The sequence below is a fragment of the Olea europaea genome, chromosome 17, assembly GCF_002742605.1.
Source record: "Olea europaea var. sylvestris chromosome 17, O_europaea_v1, whole genome shotgun sequence".
NCBI lineage: Eukaryota > Viridiplantae > Streptophyta > Magnoliopsida > Lamiales > Oleaceae > Olea > Olea europaea.
Genome location: NC_036253.1, coordinates 511,928 through 529,189, shown reverse-complemented (window position 1 = coordinate 529,189; position 17,262 = coordinate 511,928). Strand labels below are relative to the sequence as shown.

The window sequence follows — 17,262 nt, the reverse complement described above, 5'->3', positions numbered from 1 at the left end:
ATATTTAATTTTCTTATCTTATAATAGGATTATCAATATGTGTTGATCACTGTTTTTTTTCTTTTTATTTCAATTTTTAAGTTCCACGGTATAATGGATAATATTGGAGTAGCATGGGAAGATGCTAATGATGCTTGCGTTTCCATTTCTATAAAATGACTGAGACCAATTGTTTTTCCAACCATTGACAAGGTTGAATTTAAGCCCTAAGTTTGTTAAATATAATATATGATGGAAACTTACAAAATCTTGTAAAAATTTTGCTTCAATTTGAAGACTTTTATTCAATGATATTGTATTAATTTTTGGCATGGAAATAAGGTCTTGAGAAGAATAGTGGATTTTTTTCCAGATCATCGCAATAATATATTTTTCTTGTTGAATATTTCTATTCTCTAATGTTTCGAAAATTTAAATATTGGTTGATGCAGTCAGGACAGAAGTTCTCACAACCACCAATTAAAGATGTGAACTATTTGAAAACAAGATCCATGCTGAGCGTCCTTGGCCTACAGAACCATGAGAAGAATTCTAAGAAAGGATTGTAGTATACATATCATCTATAAAACATGTCAATCTTTAATTTTTAATTCATCTCTCTGTCTATGATTTTATATCTTACTATTTTGATCCAATTGAATTTCTCTACATCAGTTTGCTTTCTTATTACAAATTCATTTATTCGGAGATAGATGGTTGAAAATCAGTTCAAACAATTATTAGTTCAAAATGTAATTAATGAGAATTCAACATATTTAATACACTAATATTACCTTGAAAATAACACAGCCCGTGCATTACACGGGCAGGTGACTAGTGTATTTATAAGTAAGAAAATTTACACATTAGGATAGGAGAGGCATGGTAGAACTTGTAGATAAATATTTTAACAAGACGTTTCTGTACGTACACGATATCTTAAATTTTGAATCATAACAATTTGGACATAGGACGAGTGAAAAAGAAAAACATATTGTATGAGGAATTCAACATCCGAAAGTTGTTGCGATTGGAGTGTTATAGAATTAGTGTCTTAATTTAGATGAACATTATACTCCAACGTGCATAATGCATATAATACCGCGTCAATTGAAGTATTACAAAAGCACTTCAAGAAAACTTAAGGACGATTGTAATGACACCACCATTTTAATTTATTATACTAACTTTCAAAGTGAGTTATTTAATGAAAATTTAAGATAAGAACGTGCTAAAAAAATGTGTAGGAGATATAAATAAAACAATGAACAAATTGAAGAGGGCTAAAATTGGGACGACACTGTATGGGAGATAGTATCAATTATGATAAACCAACAATAAAGAAAATAAAAACTTGGGTGACAATATAACGTTCCAAACCTTACTTGAGCAAGTAAAAAAATAAAATAAAAATAAAGTTACATTTTTTTATGTAAAAAAAATTGCTTATTTTTAAATTGAGTCATGCTTGGTGTACAGCACTTTATACACCAAGCATGACAGCCCAATGACCCTTAGCGAGTTGTAAGTATATGGAATAAACCATTTGTACCATGTTGAGGAACACAGGAAGAAACAACAAGAACCTATTACTGACGTGGAAGAATTAGTTAGATTAGTTGATTTTCTGTTAATATCCAGCTGTAAACAACTGTATAGAACCCAATTGCTTTCATTCTCTATTTAAAGACCACCTGATGTACATTTCACGTGAACTATCATCTTCAATACAAGAATTTTCCATATTCATCCATATTTCATATTTTCTCAGATCTAGATTCTAGTATCTGTTAGTTCAATCTCGAGATGGTATCAGAGCATAATGATGCTTCTGCTTCAGTTCCTGAGCCTTTAGTTTCTGATCTTCCTGCATCTGCAGCGAGAGCAGAGGACGTTTTTAGTCCTTTTTTCTGCATCATGGAGATAGTCCTGGTCTCTTGATCGTTTCTCAGCAGCTGAATGAAGACAACTATGCATCATGGAGTCGATCAGTTGAAATGGCTCTGAGTGCCAAAAACAAGCTGTGTTTCATCGATGGATCCTTGAGCAAACCTGATGAAGGTGATCCGGTCTTTCCAGCTCGGAAGAGGTGCAATCATATGGTTATTTCATGGCTTTTGAACTCCATTTCCAAAGAACTTGCTGCTAGTGTCCTGTATATTGATACTGCTGCTGCTATTTGGTCCGATCTCAAGGAAAGGTTTTCACAAACTAATGGACCACGTATCTTTCAATTAAGGAAGGCATTCACTTCTCTAACACAAGACCATTGTTCAGTAAGTACATATTTCACTAAATTGAAGACACTTTGGGACGAGCTTGGGTGCTATAGACCTGTTCCAGCCTCTATGGTGAAGTTTCAGTAGGAAGAATACGTCATGCAGTTCCTGATGGGCTTGAATGAGAGTTACTCTCAGATTCGAGGTCAAATACTATTGATTGATCCATTACCACCAATTAACAAAGTCTTCTCTCTAGTAGTACAAGAGGAGAAGCAAAGAGAAATTACAGCTAGCATCACACACAATCTAGATTCTGTTGCTATGGTTGCTAAAAATTTCACTAGAAATCTTGCACAAGCTGCCAATGAAGGAAGGAACAATTACACTGGACAGAACAATAAGAAGGAGCGTCCTCAATGCAGTCACTGTGGTCTTCTTGGCCACAAAGTCGACAAATGCTACAAATTACACGGTTATCCACCAGGATATAAGTTTAAAAACAAGAATCCTGTGGTTCATAGAGTTGCAAATCAAGTGGAATATGCTCATGATGTTGACACTGATCTCGCGCAATTCTCATTTACTAAGAATCAGTATCAACAGCTGCTAGCCTTGATTCAACCCACTGATGAAATATCTTTGCCATTCATAGGCACTCGCACCATCAATTCTCAAAATGCAAGCACCTCTGGTTCACAAGAGCATGCCCTAGCAAATCTGGCAGGTACATCATGGTCTTTGCCTCACAATGCATCAGTATTTAGTTAGTGTTTTTCATCTAAATCATATAAAGGTTCTGAAATTTTAAGTGTGAATTATGAATGGATTCTAGACACCGGTGCTACAGATCATATGGTGTGTTCAGTTCATTTACTCACAGAAATCACAGCTACAGTCTCACAGCTTGTTAAGCTTCCAAATGGTAGTTTAGCAAAAGTTACACATGTTGGTTCGGTTAGACTTACAAATTCGATTATTCTGGAGAATGTTCTGTGTGTGCCATCCTTTGCATTCAATCTGGTATCAGTCAGTTGCTTGCTTAAAACGGTCAGATGTGCTCTCATTTTATTGTCTGGTGTCTGCTTTATACAGGACCTATGCTCATGGACGACGATTGGTCTTGCTAAAGAGAAAAATGGGTTGTTCTATATGCTGAATATCACTTCCCCACAACCTAAACATTTTGTTAATTCTGTAACATCCACAGTTTCTGATTTGTGGCATCTTAGGTTAGGCCATCCATCTTTGCAACGCCTAAAAATGTTGCAACCTGTCATTTCAAACCTGAATGTAAGTACTACACATCAATGTGCCCTATGGCTAAGTTGCACAGATTACCCTATGTTTCTAGTGAAATAAAGAGTTCTGCTCCATTTGATCTAATACATGCTGATCTATGGGGTCCTTTCTCTACCACCGCTATTGATGGTTCAAAATACTTTCTAACTCTCGTTGATGACTTTACTCGATATGTATGGACTTGCTTGTTAAATTCTAAAAGTCAAACACAATCGGTCATTCCAGCTTTCTTCACTTTAATTGAGACACAATTTAATCTCAAGATAAAGTGTATTCGCTCGGATAATGGTTCAGAATTTCACCTTAGAGATTTTTTTACATCCAAAGGTGTTATACATCAAAAGACTTGTGTTGAATCACCCCAACAAAATGGGGTAGTCGAAAGAAAACATCAACATCTACTAAATGTTGCTAGAGCCATTCGTTTTCAAGCAAATTTACCTCTTAGTTTTTGGGGTGAATGTATACAAACTGCAACTTACATCATCAACAGACTTCCCACTCCTTTGCTTCATGGAAAATCCCCCTTTGAAGCCCTTTTTTCCCAAAAACCTGATTACTCTCATTTCAGGACTTTTGGTTGCTTATGTTTTGCTTATACACTCACTAGAAATCGATCAAAGTTTGATTCTCGAGCAACCAAATGTATCTTTCTTGGCTATCCATATTCTGTCAAGGGCTATAAACTCTTAGATCTTCAAACTCAAGCTGTCTTCATATCAAGAAAATGTTGTATTTTATGAAGACACCTTTCCATACAAACAACTCCCTTCAAATCATGATGACCCATTTGTCTTACCTAATCCAATTCCAGAACCTTCATTTCCCATTTTTTCTTCCCAGATGTCTCCTATATCTGAAAATGTGTCACCAAACACTTCACCAGATCACCAAAATGACCTTATTCCTCCACCAGAAAATCATACAGCTTCACATGACATAAACCTTCCTTTGAGAAGATCCACAAGAATTAAACAAACCCCTTCTTATCTTCAGCATTATCATTGTCATTTGGCTCAACATTCTCTTAACAGATCTGATCAGTCCACAAGCAGGGTTCTTTCAAGCATAAACCCCAGCTGTGATATCCAGAATTATCTTGCTTATGATAGATTATCATCTTCCCATCGAGCATATGCTCTTAATATCACTAACATGACTGAGCCTCAAACTTTTGATCAAGCTGTAAAGGATCCTAACTGGTGTGATGCAATGACTAAGGAAATTAAGGCACTTGAGGATAATAACACATGGACAATCACTCGTTTACCCCCTGGCAAAGTCCCCATTGACTGTAAATGGGTATTCAAAATAAAGTTGAAAGCTGATGGGTCTTTAGAAAGGTATAAAGCCAGATTAGTGGCTAAGGGCTATACTCAAAAAGAAGGATTTGATTATCTTGAAACCTTTTCTCCAGTGGCAAAGCTTACTTCTATGAGAGTCTTTTTGGCTATAGCTGCTGCTAAGGATTGGACTCTTTTACAATTAGATGTCAACAATGCATTTTTACATGGTGATCTAAATGAGGAAATATACATGAAAGTTCCTGCTGGTCTTGACAGCAAAGGGGGCAGTATGGTATGCAAGCTCAACAAGTCTTTATATGGTTTAAAACAAGCCTCTAGACAATGGTTTACTAAGTTCTCAGATTTTCTGCTAAAGGAAGGCTTTGCACAGTCCAAATCTGATTATACAATTTTCACTAGGAATAGAAATGGTTCTTTCATTGCTCTACTAGTGTATGTGGATGATATTGTATTGACAGGAGATGATTTACAAGGTATGAATGATTTGAAGGCTTCTCTTGATCGGCAATTCAAGATAAAAGATCTTGGAACATTGAAATATTTCCTAGGACTGGAGGTAGCTCGGTCTAAGAAAGGAATTTTTTTGTGTCAAAGAAAATTTGCTCTAGATATTTTAGAAGATGTTGGTTTTAGTGGTGCCAAACCGGCAAACACACCAATGGAGCAAAATGCTAAACTGGATAGAGAAAGTGGAGAACTATTGAATGATGCATCACTTTACAGGAGGTTAGTAGGACGGTTGCTGTACTTAACCATTACAAGGCCGGATCTGAGTTATGTGGTTCAAGTGTTAAGTCAATTTATGAACCAACCAAGGGAACCTCATTTGGATGCAGCTCATAGGGCACTAAGGTACACCAAGAGCACGCCGGGACAAGGGATTTTCTTTCCTAAAGACAATGACTTAAGGTTGAAGATTTTTTCAGATTCAGATTGGGCCAGCTGCCCTGATTCAAGAAGATCCATAATTGGATATTGTACTTTTCTAGGAAATGCTCTAATATCCTGGAAATCTAAGAAGCAAAACACGGTTTCCAGATCTTCAGCAGAAGCTGAATACCGTGCAATGGCATCAGCAACGTGCGAAATACAATGGCTTCTATATCTGTTGGCTGACTTGGGAATTAAACATGAGGAGCCTGCATTGTTATACTGTGATAATCAAGCTGCATTACACATTGCTGTCAACCCCGTATTTCACGAAAGAACAAAACATATCGAACTAGATTGTCATATAGTGAGAGACAAGATTAAGGCTGGAATTTTGCACACTATGCATGTCTTTTCCAACAATCAACTAGCAGATATTATGACAAAACCAGTGGGAGCATCTTTATTTCATTCTTTATTGTGCAAGATGAATGTGTCCAACATATACACTCCATCTTGAAGGGGGCTGTTGAGGAACACAGGAAGAAACAACCAGAACCTGTTGCTGACGTGGAAGAATTAGTTAGATTAGTTGATTTTCTGTTAATATCCAGCTGTAAACAACTGTATAGAACCCAATTGCTTTCATTCTCTATTTAAAGACCACCTGATGTACATTTCACGTGAACTATCATCTTCAATACAAGAATTTTCCATATTCATCCATATTTCATATTTTCTCAGATCTAGATTCTAGTATCTGTTAGTTCAATCTCAAGATACCGGGAGGGGGGTGTACCGAACCGTTTACACTCCCCCCTCACAAACATGCAGGCCCCATGTGTTATTTAATAATTCGAGCCGAGGTCCCACTCAAATGAAGTGGATAATAAGTAAACGATTAGATAAATCATTCCGTACTTATAACATTGTCCCTAAGTATATAGTCCTGTAGACTTGGAAAACCCCTCTAAAATTTACTTATTAATTAGAGTAGATGAAAAATAATTTTCCCAGAATATTTTCATTTGGTCTCGTTCCCCAACCAAGGAAAATTTATGCAGGCTGCCGTGAAGCTGCAAGATGTCAGCTCTGCAGAAAACGCAATATTATGCCCAAAAATTCAATCTTGCCTTCCCAAACAAGACCTCAAAAACCGTTCCGTTGCTGTGAGCACTATTTTCACTTTTCACCTTCTTCATTTGGATTGTATTTTTTTTCATTTTCTATTTGTTTTTCAAAATTGGATTATTTGGGTATATTTGGAAATTCTGATACTTGTAATCTCACTCTGTTATTTCAGTCTGTTTTGTATGAATGTCGTGTCTGAAGTTACCATTATGGTAATTAGAAACGACGCAACTGGAAAATGTCAGAAACTGCAGGTGAAATATAGGTGATTGGAGTTTGTCATAAAAAAGTGAAAACCCACAAGTGGGAATTAGCAATTCAGCACTGTGTGCATTCTCGAAACTATGGGAGAATCGAAGTGTTTGATGAATTGGGCATTTTTGTGCTTTGTGTGCGTGTGTTTGTGAGTGTTCATATACGGTTCCGTTCTTCTTGCATCATATTGCTGGTGTTTTATGAACTGGGCACTTTTTGTGCTCTTTTTTTATTTGTGTGTTTGTGTGTTCATATACGGTTCAGTTGTTCTTGCATCATATTGCTTCAGTTGTCAACTTGATGGCCATGTTCTGTGAATGCCAATAAAAACCACGGTCGAAATGGATCGTGCAAGCACATGATTTGAGTCTGTCTTCTGTTTTAGAAGCTGATGGGGAGAGGCCTTTTTCTTCCCACTGATAGGGTACTCTTGAATCACAATATTACACTTCCATATTGATGGTACAATTGCTTCTAATTAGTTGGCAATGCTGTTCTTGTTAATCAGTTTTGCATGGAATGGAAAAACTTAATTGTGAACTGTGATAGAGTATTGATCGGAATGTGTTCTTCAATTGTAGATTATAGGTCTGGGGAAATCTGGAATTTCTGCAACAAAGCTTGCTCTTGCCAGAGGTGCTTCTGTTCTAGCCATTGATGAGAATTAAAAAATGGTCACTCTGGGGGTAGATTCTTTTTTTTTCTTTCCTCATCTTTAAGCACATTGCTTTGCTATTTTCTGAATTCGGATTATATAATTCCGTAATTGTAGCAAAATATTCTCTCAGAGAAGCATAGCTGTTTGAAGACAATCCTTGGTCAATTTGATCACGAGTTACTTAAGGAGGCTGATGTGATAGTTGTTTCCCCAGGAGTTACTCTCGAGAATTATGGTCTGTCTTTGCTTTTACACTCTGCAAGTATGATCCTTTGTTTTAGGATTCTACATGAAATTAAATATATGCCTGACAGTATATGGTACCACCAGACCATTTACGTTTAACATGCACCTTCAAGTGCTAGCAATAATGTGCCTTAGTTTTTGACTGACATCTTCACCTAACTTAAAAAATTTTGGAATTTTTAATGGCATTGAATAATTATGACTGTTCCTTTTCGAATTTAGGGTAAGCGTGTAATGTCCGAGTTGGATTTTGCTGCAGAAGTTCTCCCAAGGTACACCAAAGTTTTGGCTGTGACTGGAACTAATGGAAAATCCACTGTGGCCACGTTTGCTGGACAGGTTTGCTTAATCTCCTGGCTTTTCTGCGGTTTTTTAATTTCCTGGTTTTTTTTGGGTTTTTTTTTAAAATTTTAAAAAACCCCCCCCCCCCCCCCCATGTGTGATGGGTTCCACTTGTCATTGGATGTGAAGAATATTTATGCTCGTTGAAATGGAATGTTTCGTACATCAGTTGAATTGGCCAGCTGATTGTAGATGAAAATGATGAACAATGTTGTCGGGCATAGACAAGCAGGCAATTTTCCAAACTTCTCAGTGGTGTTTTGTAATATGGTCTAAAACAGTTCCTACTCCATTTAAATTATCTTAGTAATGGTGCAATCAATTTTGATTGTCGCATGTTTAGGGAGTTTAAGTTAGAATTTAAATGAAATCATGTTATTTATTCAGTTCTTTATGGTGTTACCAGGCCGTGTGTGAGTGTTTCTGCCCCTTGCACTAATAAAACATTAATAATTCCTGGATTACAGATTCTCCATCAGTTGAATATAGAGACGTTTGTTGGGAGAAACCTAGGCATTCCTCTATCAGAAGCTACTTTCCAGTGCTTAACATCATGCCCTAAAAGATTTCTTCAGGCAAGGAAGAATGTATTATACATCTTATTTTGTCTTCCTTTTTCCTATATTTACATGGTGAAATTATATGTACTGAAAATTGGCTAGTTCCTCATGTATCCTTGACTTACACAATTTGAAAGTCTGCACATCTAATATCAAGCATGTATACCTTTTTTACAGGTTGCCATTGTTGAAGTCAGTAGTTATCACTTAGAAATTCCCTACAAGTTCTTCTGCCCTTCTGTAAATGGAGTTCATGTTTGTGTCTCGGACATCTAGTCTTATTGTACTCCACTGTACTTCTGTTTGACGTTCTTGCTTTTAGGTTGCTGTAATCTTGAATCTCACTCCGGATCATCTAGAAAGGCCCAAGACCATGGAAAACTATGCCATGACTAAGTGTCGTGTTTTTTCTCACATGACTGACAAAAGGATTGCTATTCTTCCACTTGGTATGTAAAGTGAATTCTTTCTCAGTTATAATCTTTATGGTGCATCTGGCTTAGCTCAAAATTTTTTAATTACTTAATTTTTAAGAGGGGTTTGATGCCGAAAATTGACAATTGTAGAATGGACATTGAAAGTTGAACCTACATATTCCACATTTCATATTCCTTTGAAATCATTTTTCTACACTGTCACTAGAAGTTGAAAACAAATCAAAGGAGATGTTTGCTCATTAAGTTGGATTTTTAGACGATATCCATTTTTTTTGACAAAATGATGAAGAAGAAGGTGAGCCTTATGTTATTTTTCTTCCAGCTACGTTATCAATCAAATTTTCTCCATTTCATTCATAAGTGACAGCACATATGAAGAATGATAACACTATAATGATACACTTGGACAGGAAATTCTTATCTAAAGCAATTGCTGGTCATGAGAATGAATGTAATTTTGCTTGGATTGGCGCTTATCCTGGTGTTAAAGTAAGAAAGCTTTGATCGCATTTTATGGGCTTTCACAGATCTGAATATTGATTTCTACGAGGCCATTGTCAGGTATTTTCCAATGACATCAATATATTTTTAACCTTCAATGCTTTCATGTATCTCAACTAAATTACATTCGTCATTTTGTATGAGTTAAAAATATATAATATTTTTAATAAAAAATGAAAAATGTTTACAGTACAGTGTCCGAGGAGTTTGGTATTGACACGTGTCGGACACTGACACGCTACCTAATTGAAGTGTCCGTGCTACAGAGTGTGTCCCTCTCTAATAACTTGTATTTTTAAATGAAATAGTTGACGTGATACCACGATTAGATTGAAGCTCGAGTTTGAGTCTCACCAGTCACCACCACCTATTTATGAAAAATTTTCATGTATCAAGTGTTTGATAAATACACGAATCCGGCTTGCAAATGAGAAGGCAAGTTGAAAATAATATTTGTCTTTCTTTTTGTAACAGCTTAGCTTAAGCTCTTAGATACTTCTTCTCTCTGGCATTTCTTTTTAAGCTTTGTTCTTGGATAGTACAAATTAAATTAACATTATATTTCTCAACATGCATAGATTGACATGGAGGCCAAAATTGCCAACTTTGAAGTCCCTACAATCGAACATGTATCCCAACTACCATTGGGTGCAATGAAAACCATTGGGACACAAAACTACTATAATGCTGCAGTTGCTGCATTGTCTGTTGGTCTGGATCTTGGAATCAATGATGCAGCTATCTATTCAACTATTGGGAACTTAAGAGCTCCACCTCATCGCATGGTAGTTGGTAAGTAGGATCATATTTATATATGTAATTGTTCCAAACAGAAAAGTGGCCTGGTTAGTTGTCTAAAGTAGCATAAGTTATAGTGTAGCCTATATCACCAAGGAGGGTGGAGAACCCTATCATTTTCCAATCCCCGCTCAACATAGAAGCTATTTGGCATTAGTAATGGTAGTGGATGAGATTTTCTTGGATCTTTAATTGGTAAATGGAATGGTCAAACACCAAAATGAACGATGTGAAATCAGTCTTCATTGATATATTAGTAAATGCTATCCATGACAGTTGACAAGGAGGATAGATATGACTCCTAATTTGGATGATCGTAGAAATTGAGAATACTAAAAAGCATCTGTTATATGATTTGTTCTCTGGCATATCTATTTTTCTCTCTATCTTAGAAAAGTCTGAAGCTATATATCAACAGCCTGCTTCAATCTCAGTACCAACTTTAATCTTTACAAGTTATTGTGGGACTTGGCTTCCTAAATTGCCGTCAAGAGATAACCAAAAAGCACAATTTGGATGATGTTAAATATTCACTTTTTGATGAGCTTTATCTGTGCATTTTAACTAGAAAGTATGCTCAAAATTAAGTTTAAAATTTCCTCATAGTTTCTCCTCTAAGGTGTAAGCAAGAATTAGATACTGAATCTCAACTTTTTTAGGTTGAACTAAATATCAAATTTTGACTTGTTTAGCAACCGTTGACTGTACATATATGTATAGGCATATACATACATTGATACGCACTCACCATCCACCAGTCCACCTATGCATGTGCTCACTCACACCCTTGTTAAAATGTTATCTTCTTTTGCTTTTCTCATTTACTTAAGGATCTATATTCTATTTTTCTCCTGCATAAATTAATATTATCAAGTTGAATTAAGTTATCAAGTGGAGGAAAGTCAGGAAGGTATACAGATCAGAAAGTTCCGAGAGCTACGGATAATACCTCTTTTTCTTTGACCCCCGTGTCATTTATATTAATGTTTTAACTTCCATAGACCAAGTAGAATTTAACATCAACTTTCCTAGTGGTATACTGTTTAGCTCGGATTTATCTTTATTAAATTGTATATATTCTCTCTGCAGTTCACAAAGATAGTCATAGAATAACCTGGGTGGATGATAGCAAGGCAACAAATGTCGATGCTATGTACGCTGGATTGATGGTTCTTAAAGAACTAAAAGCAGTGGTTTTACTTGGCGGTCTGGCAAAGGTTACTGCACTTCCATATATTGACTGTTCTCATAATATAAAACAGTCATTTGCAATTTACACTTATAACAAGTTTTTCAGAGTAAACTTAATACATTTATGACATGTTTGGTGAGGAGGATCAGAGACAGCTGTTAACAATATCCAGAAAGAGTAAATCTTGTTTAATATAATCCAGTCCTTTCTAATTTCTAATATTGTGTACCAAACACACTTACTTGTTAACCTTTATAAACCGTGTGGGAAAATTAGATAATGCCATGCCGTGTGGTTGAATATTCATCTGATACAAAACCCACGACTCAGGAAAATAATACATCCATCCTATTGCTGTGTTCGTGGTACAAAGTGTTAAAAGGTGTGCACAAGATTAGACTTTCTTAAGCACATGAAAAACACTGTGATTGGTCTATGTGCAACTAATTATCTTGAGAAGACTAAATCTGTTATATTCTTTCTATTTCGCTACAACGGTTCTTTACTAATTTTCCTGAATTTTATTATCATTTTTTTTCTGGCATCCGACGTGCAAGGTTCTAATGGTTTTGAGCAGCTGGTAGAACCGTTGAAGTACCACAGAGGCGTCATCACTCTACGTCATATCCCTTTCTATTATCGTCAGTAATTGCTTATATTTTGGTGAATTTCAACTTAAAACTGTTTTTTCAAGAAGTTTGGTTCTGCAGGTATGATGATCCAAAACGCTCTATCCTCTAATGGTCTCAGCATTCCTTGTGTAAGGGCCAGAGATCTTAAGGACGCTGTGAGGTTAATGAAGACTATGGCAAAAACTGGTGTGTCCTTTTCCTGCTATATCTCTTGTACTCTCTCAATGCTTCGCATCATAGTATACATATACTTTGAAGTAAAAACTTGCTGTCAAAAGAGAAGATTTTGTACCATAAGAAAGAACTTCTGAAAAACCTCAAACATTTTTGACAAAAAATTTAACTTTTAAGCTTAGCCAAACATGCGTAAGGTAACTTAAAATTAGTTTTTTAGAGATAACTTAGCAAGTCTACACTTACTTTCTCACGAAGTACCATTTACTTTTTCTTTAGGCTCAAACTAACATGCTCTTAGAATATCTATTTAGCATAATTATAATTCGTCTTTGATCCTTGTTGTGTTACTTTATAGGTTTGTAGACAACAGTTTGAGCTCCAGATGCTCATGACCTATCTTATTTCATCTTTTTGTTCTTGATGTAGGTGACGCAATTTTACTGAGTCCCGGCTGTGCTAGTTTTGATGAATTCAGAAATTTTAAGCACAGGGGGGGAATTCTTTCAGGAGCTTGCCTTCTCAATTTAAGTGTTTCTATTGGGATATTTTTGTGTTATAAGCCGAAAAATTATAAATTATAATCGAATTATTTTAAGCACCTTTTAAGCTTAGCAAATCATGGTCTTAAGTCGAACTTCCCGTATCTCGATATTCCTGCATTAATTGAGATGGGACCATCTGCAAAGTGCTTTAGCCCAAACAAAACATTGTCCCCCTTCAAACATTGTGACCCAATGGGCCATATTTTCTGTTCACTCATTACACACACAGCATTAATTGAATACCGTAAATTTTTCATTGGAAAAATTCATACTTAAGAAATTAAGTATTACCTATTTCAAAATTAATAACAAAGATTTCTAATTTCAAAAATCAGATATTTATTTATGATTTAATTAATTAATTATAGTATAACAGGTTTATACATTTGATCACAAATTAAGAATTTAGTACATCACATATTATTTTTTGCTCACAGATCAAAAATTTTATATGTAAAAAATTATTTTACAGTCACAATTCAAATATTTTATCGATCACGACTTCTTCATTGGTCACAAATCAAAAAAATTATAAGTCATGATATATTATTGATCACAAATTACAAATATTATAAGTCACGATTTATTATATTGTCACAAATTATCATAGATTAACAATTTTTTTGGTCGCAATTTATATTTTTCATTGATCACATATTAACTACTTTAATGGTCACAGTCAACCAACTAATTTGTGACCACCATCAACGTTTTTAATCACCATCTCATCGCTATCTCTAGTAGTAGCACCACCACCACCTCTCGACAGTAACACCACACTTCAAACAAATCAACACATTGCAGAAAAACATCACTACATCGTTGCGCCAGATCCACCACTATCTCGGTGGACCTATCGCCACAACCACCACTGTTGCACGCACGTACGCATACACACCCAACCACCGTACCACCATCGAACCCACAGCAACATAGGTGCACACACCACCGCACCCACAAAGTTCTTCATTCCCACAATTGCACAGTCCCACACTATTACAATCACAAACTAACACACTGTCACCACCACAGAACCGTCAATTGTCGTACCACTCAATTTTTTTTTTAAATAGAAGAAGAATGGATCTGCACCGTGCCCTAGATCGCTGCTGCCCGTACAGGATCAATTGCAGTGTGGCGCTGCGTAGAGCTACTCATCCGCGCGTAGAGACGTTGAGCTTCCACGTTGGATGTGCCATCTTGCCGGAAGTGGTGTGTTGGTGGTATCCAGCGAAGGTTTTTGGTGGTTGGAGTAAATGGATGGAAGAGAGAGAGAGAAGAGGTAAGGTGACAGTAGTGAGTGTGAAGAAAATATGAAAATGATTAGGATTTTGGATGGGTGGTTTTATATGCATATTAATTTGATTTTTTAATATAATTATTAATATTAAAATTTTTAATTATATTTTGATTTTTGAATAAATAAACTTTGGATCTGATTTTTGAAATTAGATCTTAAAACACATAGGTGGGTGTAATTTCCACAATTTTCACTTATTGCCTAATAATATGAATCCCAGTTACGTATAATAATGCATGCATGGCCCCACGCGATAAAAGAATTAAGGCATGATAATTGGTATCGTATCGTAAATTAAAGGGTGATTGGTGAAATATCCTCTTATCTTTATTAAAGATTGAACCCCACCCTTGAGAGTCCTCACTGTCCGACCCCTCCCCTAGAATTTTGTGAGAGAGGTAAATTGCGGGATGTACTACAGCAGGCCAGGGAACAAGAACTGTCTGTACACTGCGCCTACAAGGAGTCCAATTCCATGTTTCAGGAATTGAACCCCTACACTGCTGCTACCAGCAAAGCGTGAGATAACCTCACTCCTATCTTTTGCATCTCTAGGTTATGTCCCGGAGGGCAATATCCTCTTATCTTTATTGATTTGCACAATGTTATCCTAACATTTTATTTTGGTGCAATATACTTTGAGTAGTTTCAAAATTTTCAAGAAGTGCAAAAGAGCTCTAATAAAAATAATTAAAAATTTGAGAAAATATATATTTCTTCTTCAACCAATCCCACCTACCTCTCGCCCAAACCCACCACAAATCATTCATGAGCTGACTAGTTTTTTCAATAAATTACTAAAATAAGTTAAGAACAAGCTGGTTCTTGAGCTCAATACAAGATTTCACAAGCTGAATTTGCTCAACTAGTGAAAAGGGATTGAGCTTGGCTCGGCCCATGGTTCATCTCAATATGAGCTTGGGCAGCTCATGGATCAAATCACCTTGTTTACCACCCCTAGTTGGAGCGTGTACCGTCAACACCTATATCCTCGAATCTTCCTTTTGATCATTCCTTGTGTATTGGTTTTGTCAAGGGCTTGGGTATCAAAAGATAATTAGAACGCTTAAAAGCATTATCAAAAGTAAAATGCATGTATCTCACTTAGTGTAAGGGTCATTTTACGAATGAATTGAGAGAGAGAGAGAGCGCGCTTCTAGGCAAGGGCGTTCCCAAGAATTTAGAGGTTATGGGCGAATAATTATTATGAGGTCCTTCAACATAATATTTTATTTTACAAGTATAATAATATTTAAATGACTTGCAAATATGTAGTTACAGATGATTAAAAATATATCTCCGTTAAACAAATAACTAAAAGGTTAAAAAACAAAACAAAAAAACGTCTACCCTTTCGCATCATATTGTACTAAAATTAATTAGGAACTCAAAATCATGAACAGAATTTCAGATAGCTGCAAATATAATTTCCCAGAACTCAAAATCAATTACGAACGGGTAGTGTTACCATCCCATTCTACTTTCCTTCTAAAATGTAAAAAATTACCATTCCAATTAGTGGCAACTTAAAGGAAACTTCCCAAAAGTAAAAATTGCCTTCTATTTTGCAATCATATAAAGATCACTCAACAAGTATGCATAAAATTTCCAAAATCAAAACTAAAACCAAAAGATAATTTCACGAAATAGTCTAATCCAAGATGACAGAGGTCACCAGAAAGGAAACCGGAAATCGTCAATGCGGTGTCATGAAATGTAGATTTTCCTAGCACCTTCACCATATCCGGCTCCACCATATGCTTCCCACGAAGTATCTTCAGTATTGTAGTTTTCCCTACAAACTCATAAACATTAAACCAAACCCATTACTATGCAACTAATATGAACTTTTTCAGCGTTATGTATGTATAGCTATTCAATTTTCCATGTCGGCACGACATCTTCAGATAATTGGCTCCCTCTTCTTATTTATTTTACTTAAAAATAAATTATAATTAAAATTGTGGGTTTGTTACCTCAACACAACACTTCAACAAGAAGACGAAGAAGAAGTACTCGGTCGGTCGGATAATCGAATTTCTACCGGAACTTTTGCTGGTAGTCTTTAGGGATTGTCGAATCATTGATTGGTACCGAATATTGTATTTTCAGTATCTCTTTCTGAACGACCGTTCATCTGCTATTTTTTTGAAGGGATTTTGAGGTTTTGTCTTGAGATGGTTTTGGGCATTTTTTTTTTTTTTAAAGAGACCTCCTTAAAATCCGAGGCCCAATGCAGTAGCCTTGTTTGCCTTGGGCCAGGCCCGGCCCTGCTTCTAGGAAAAGTTCTTGCCCGTCTTGGGAACTAGATGATTCATGGGGTACTTTTAAGTTTGACCTAGTCAAAGGAGCTAAATTCCACTTTGACTTCCAAAATCATGAATATTATGACATTGACATCTTGTATGGTAAAAGATAAAGATGCCCTTAAATGTTTTGTACAATTACAAAACAATATATTGTTGAAAGGACTATACTACCTTTTTAGTTAATAATTGAAAACCAAACATTTTCTCACTAATAAAAACTTCAAAACGAGCTTCCAACACAGAAAAAACTCTCATCTTTTCATCTGCTTGAACCTCAAAATCTAGAAGAACTTTGGAACGTTGAAGTTGGAAATTTTTTTCACATCAATTACTTCAAATCGGTAAGTACATTTACCCATGTTTAATTTCGTTTTAAGTAAATTAGTATACGTTTAAATAGAAAAATTTTATATCGACATAGATTTTTTTTAACAGAACCTATCAAAAAAAAATTAAACAGATGTATAACTTACGTTTAAATTACGCATGTTTAATTTCGTTTTTA

General features: G+C 35.7%; 2 protein-coding genes and 1 long non-coding RNA gene across 6 annotated transcripts; 2 read left to right on the top strand and 1 right to left on the bottom strand.

The window, feature by feature from the left end:
• The first annotated feature begins 6,674 nt into the window (after positions 1 to 6,674).
• On the top strand, positions 6,675 to 9,540 carry LOC111365920 (UDP-N-acetylmuramoylalanine--D-glutamate ligase-like). 2 transcript variants are annotated; one of them, XM_022986479.1, is made up of 8 exons: positions 6,675 to 6,846; positions 7,645 to 7,749; positions 7,836 to 7,956; positions 8,227 to 8,306; positions 8,777 to 8,896; positions 9,047 to 9,124; positions 9,192 to 9,318; positions 9,436 to 9,540. In XM_022986479.1, exons 2-8 carry the CDS (start codon positions 7,735 to 7,737, stop codon positions 9,516 to 9,518), a joined length of 624 nt encoding a protein of 207 aa, XP_022842247.1. In that variant the 5' UTR covers positions 6,675 to 6,846; positions 7,645 to 7,734; the 3' UTR covers positions 9,519 to 9,540. The 2 variants fall into 2 exon arrangements, with proteins under 2 accessions (XP_022842247.1, XP_022842248.1); XM_022986480.1 differs by lacking the exon at positions 9,436 to 9,540 and having other exon boundaries at positions 9,047 to 9,109; positions 9,192 to 9,343.
• Positions 9,541 to 9,760: 220 nt separating this feature from the next.
• On the top strand, positions 9,761 to 13,234 carry LOC111365919 (UDP-N-acetylmuramoylalanine--D-glutamate ligase-like). 3 transcript variants are annotated; one of them, XM_022986477.1, is made up of 6 exons: positions 9,761 to 9,867; positions 10,386 to 10,599; positions 11,695 to 11,822; positions 12,339 to 12,417; positions 12,508 to 12,615; positions 13,033 to 13,234. In XM_022986477.1, exons 2-6 carry the CDS (start codon positions 10,392 to 10,394, stop codon positions 13,185 to 13,187), a joined length of 678 nt encoding a protein of 225 aa, XP_022842245.1. In that variant the 5' UTR covers positions 9,761 to 9,867; positions 10,386 to 10,391; the 3' UTR covers positions 13,188 to 13,234. The 3 variants fall into 3 exon arrangements, with proteins under 3 accessions (XP_022842245.1, XP_022842244.1, XP_022842246.1); XM_022986476.1 differs by having other exon boundaries at positions 12,339 to 12,438; XM_022986478.1 differs by having other exon boundaries at positions 12,339 to 12,438; positions 12,508 to 12,589; positions 13,033 to 13,071.
• Positions 13,235 to 15,841: 2,607 nt separating this feature from the next.
• On the bottom strand, positions 15,842 to 16,626 carry LOC111365753. The gene is made up of 2 exons (XR_002697476.1): positions 16,425 to 16,626; positions 15,842 to 16,243 (listed from the first exon to the last, which is right to left on the bottom strand). It is a non-coding gene; the product is annotated as an uncharacterized LOC111365753 (long non-coding RNA).
• Positions 16,627 to 17,262: the final 636 nt, after the last annotated feature.

Excerpts from the sequence above, each read along its gene's own strand:
- LOC111365920 (XM_022986479.1), top strand. Across the intron at positions 8,897-9,046 it reads TTCTTCAGGCAAGGAAGAAT|GTTGCCATTGTTGAAGTCAG; the intron begins GTATTATACATC and ends CCTTTTTTACAG. Across the intron at positions 9,125-9,191 it reads CTTCTGTAAATGGAGTTCAT|GTTGCTGTAATCTTGAATCT; the intron begins GTTTGTGTCTCG and ends TCTTGCTTTTAG.
- LOC111365919 (XM_022986476.1), top strand. The coding sequence starts at position 10,392 with ATGGAGGCCAAAATTGCCAACTTTGAAGTCCCTACAATCGAACATGTA. Across the intron at positions 10,600-11,694 it reads ACCTCATCGCATGGTAGTTG|TTCACAAAGATAGTCATAGA; the intron begins GTAAGTAGGATC and ends TTCTCTCTGCAG. Across the intron at positions 11,823-12,338 it reads TACTTGGCGGTCTGGCAAAG|GCATCCGACGTGCAAGGTTC; the intron begins GTTACTGCACTT and ends ATTTTTTTTCTG.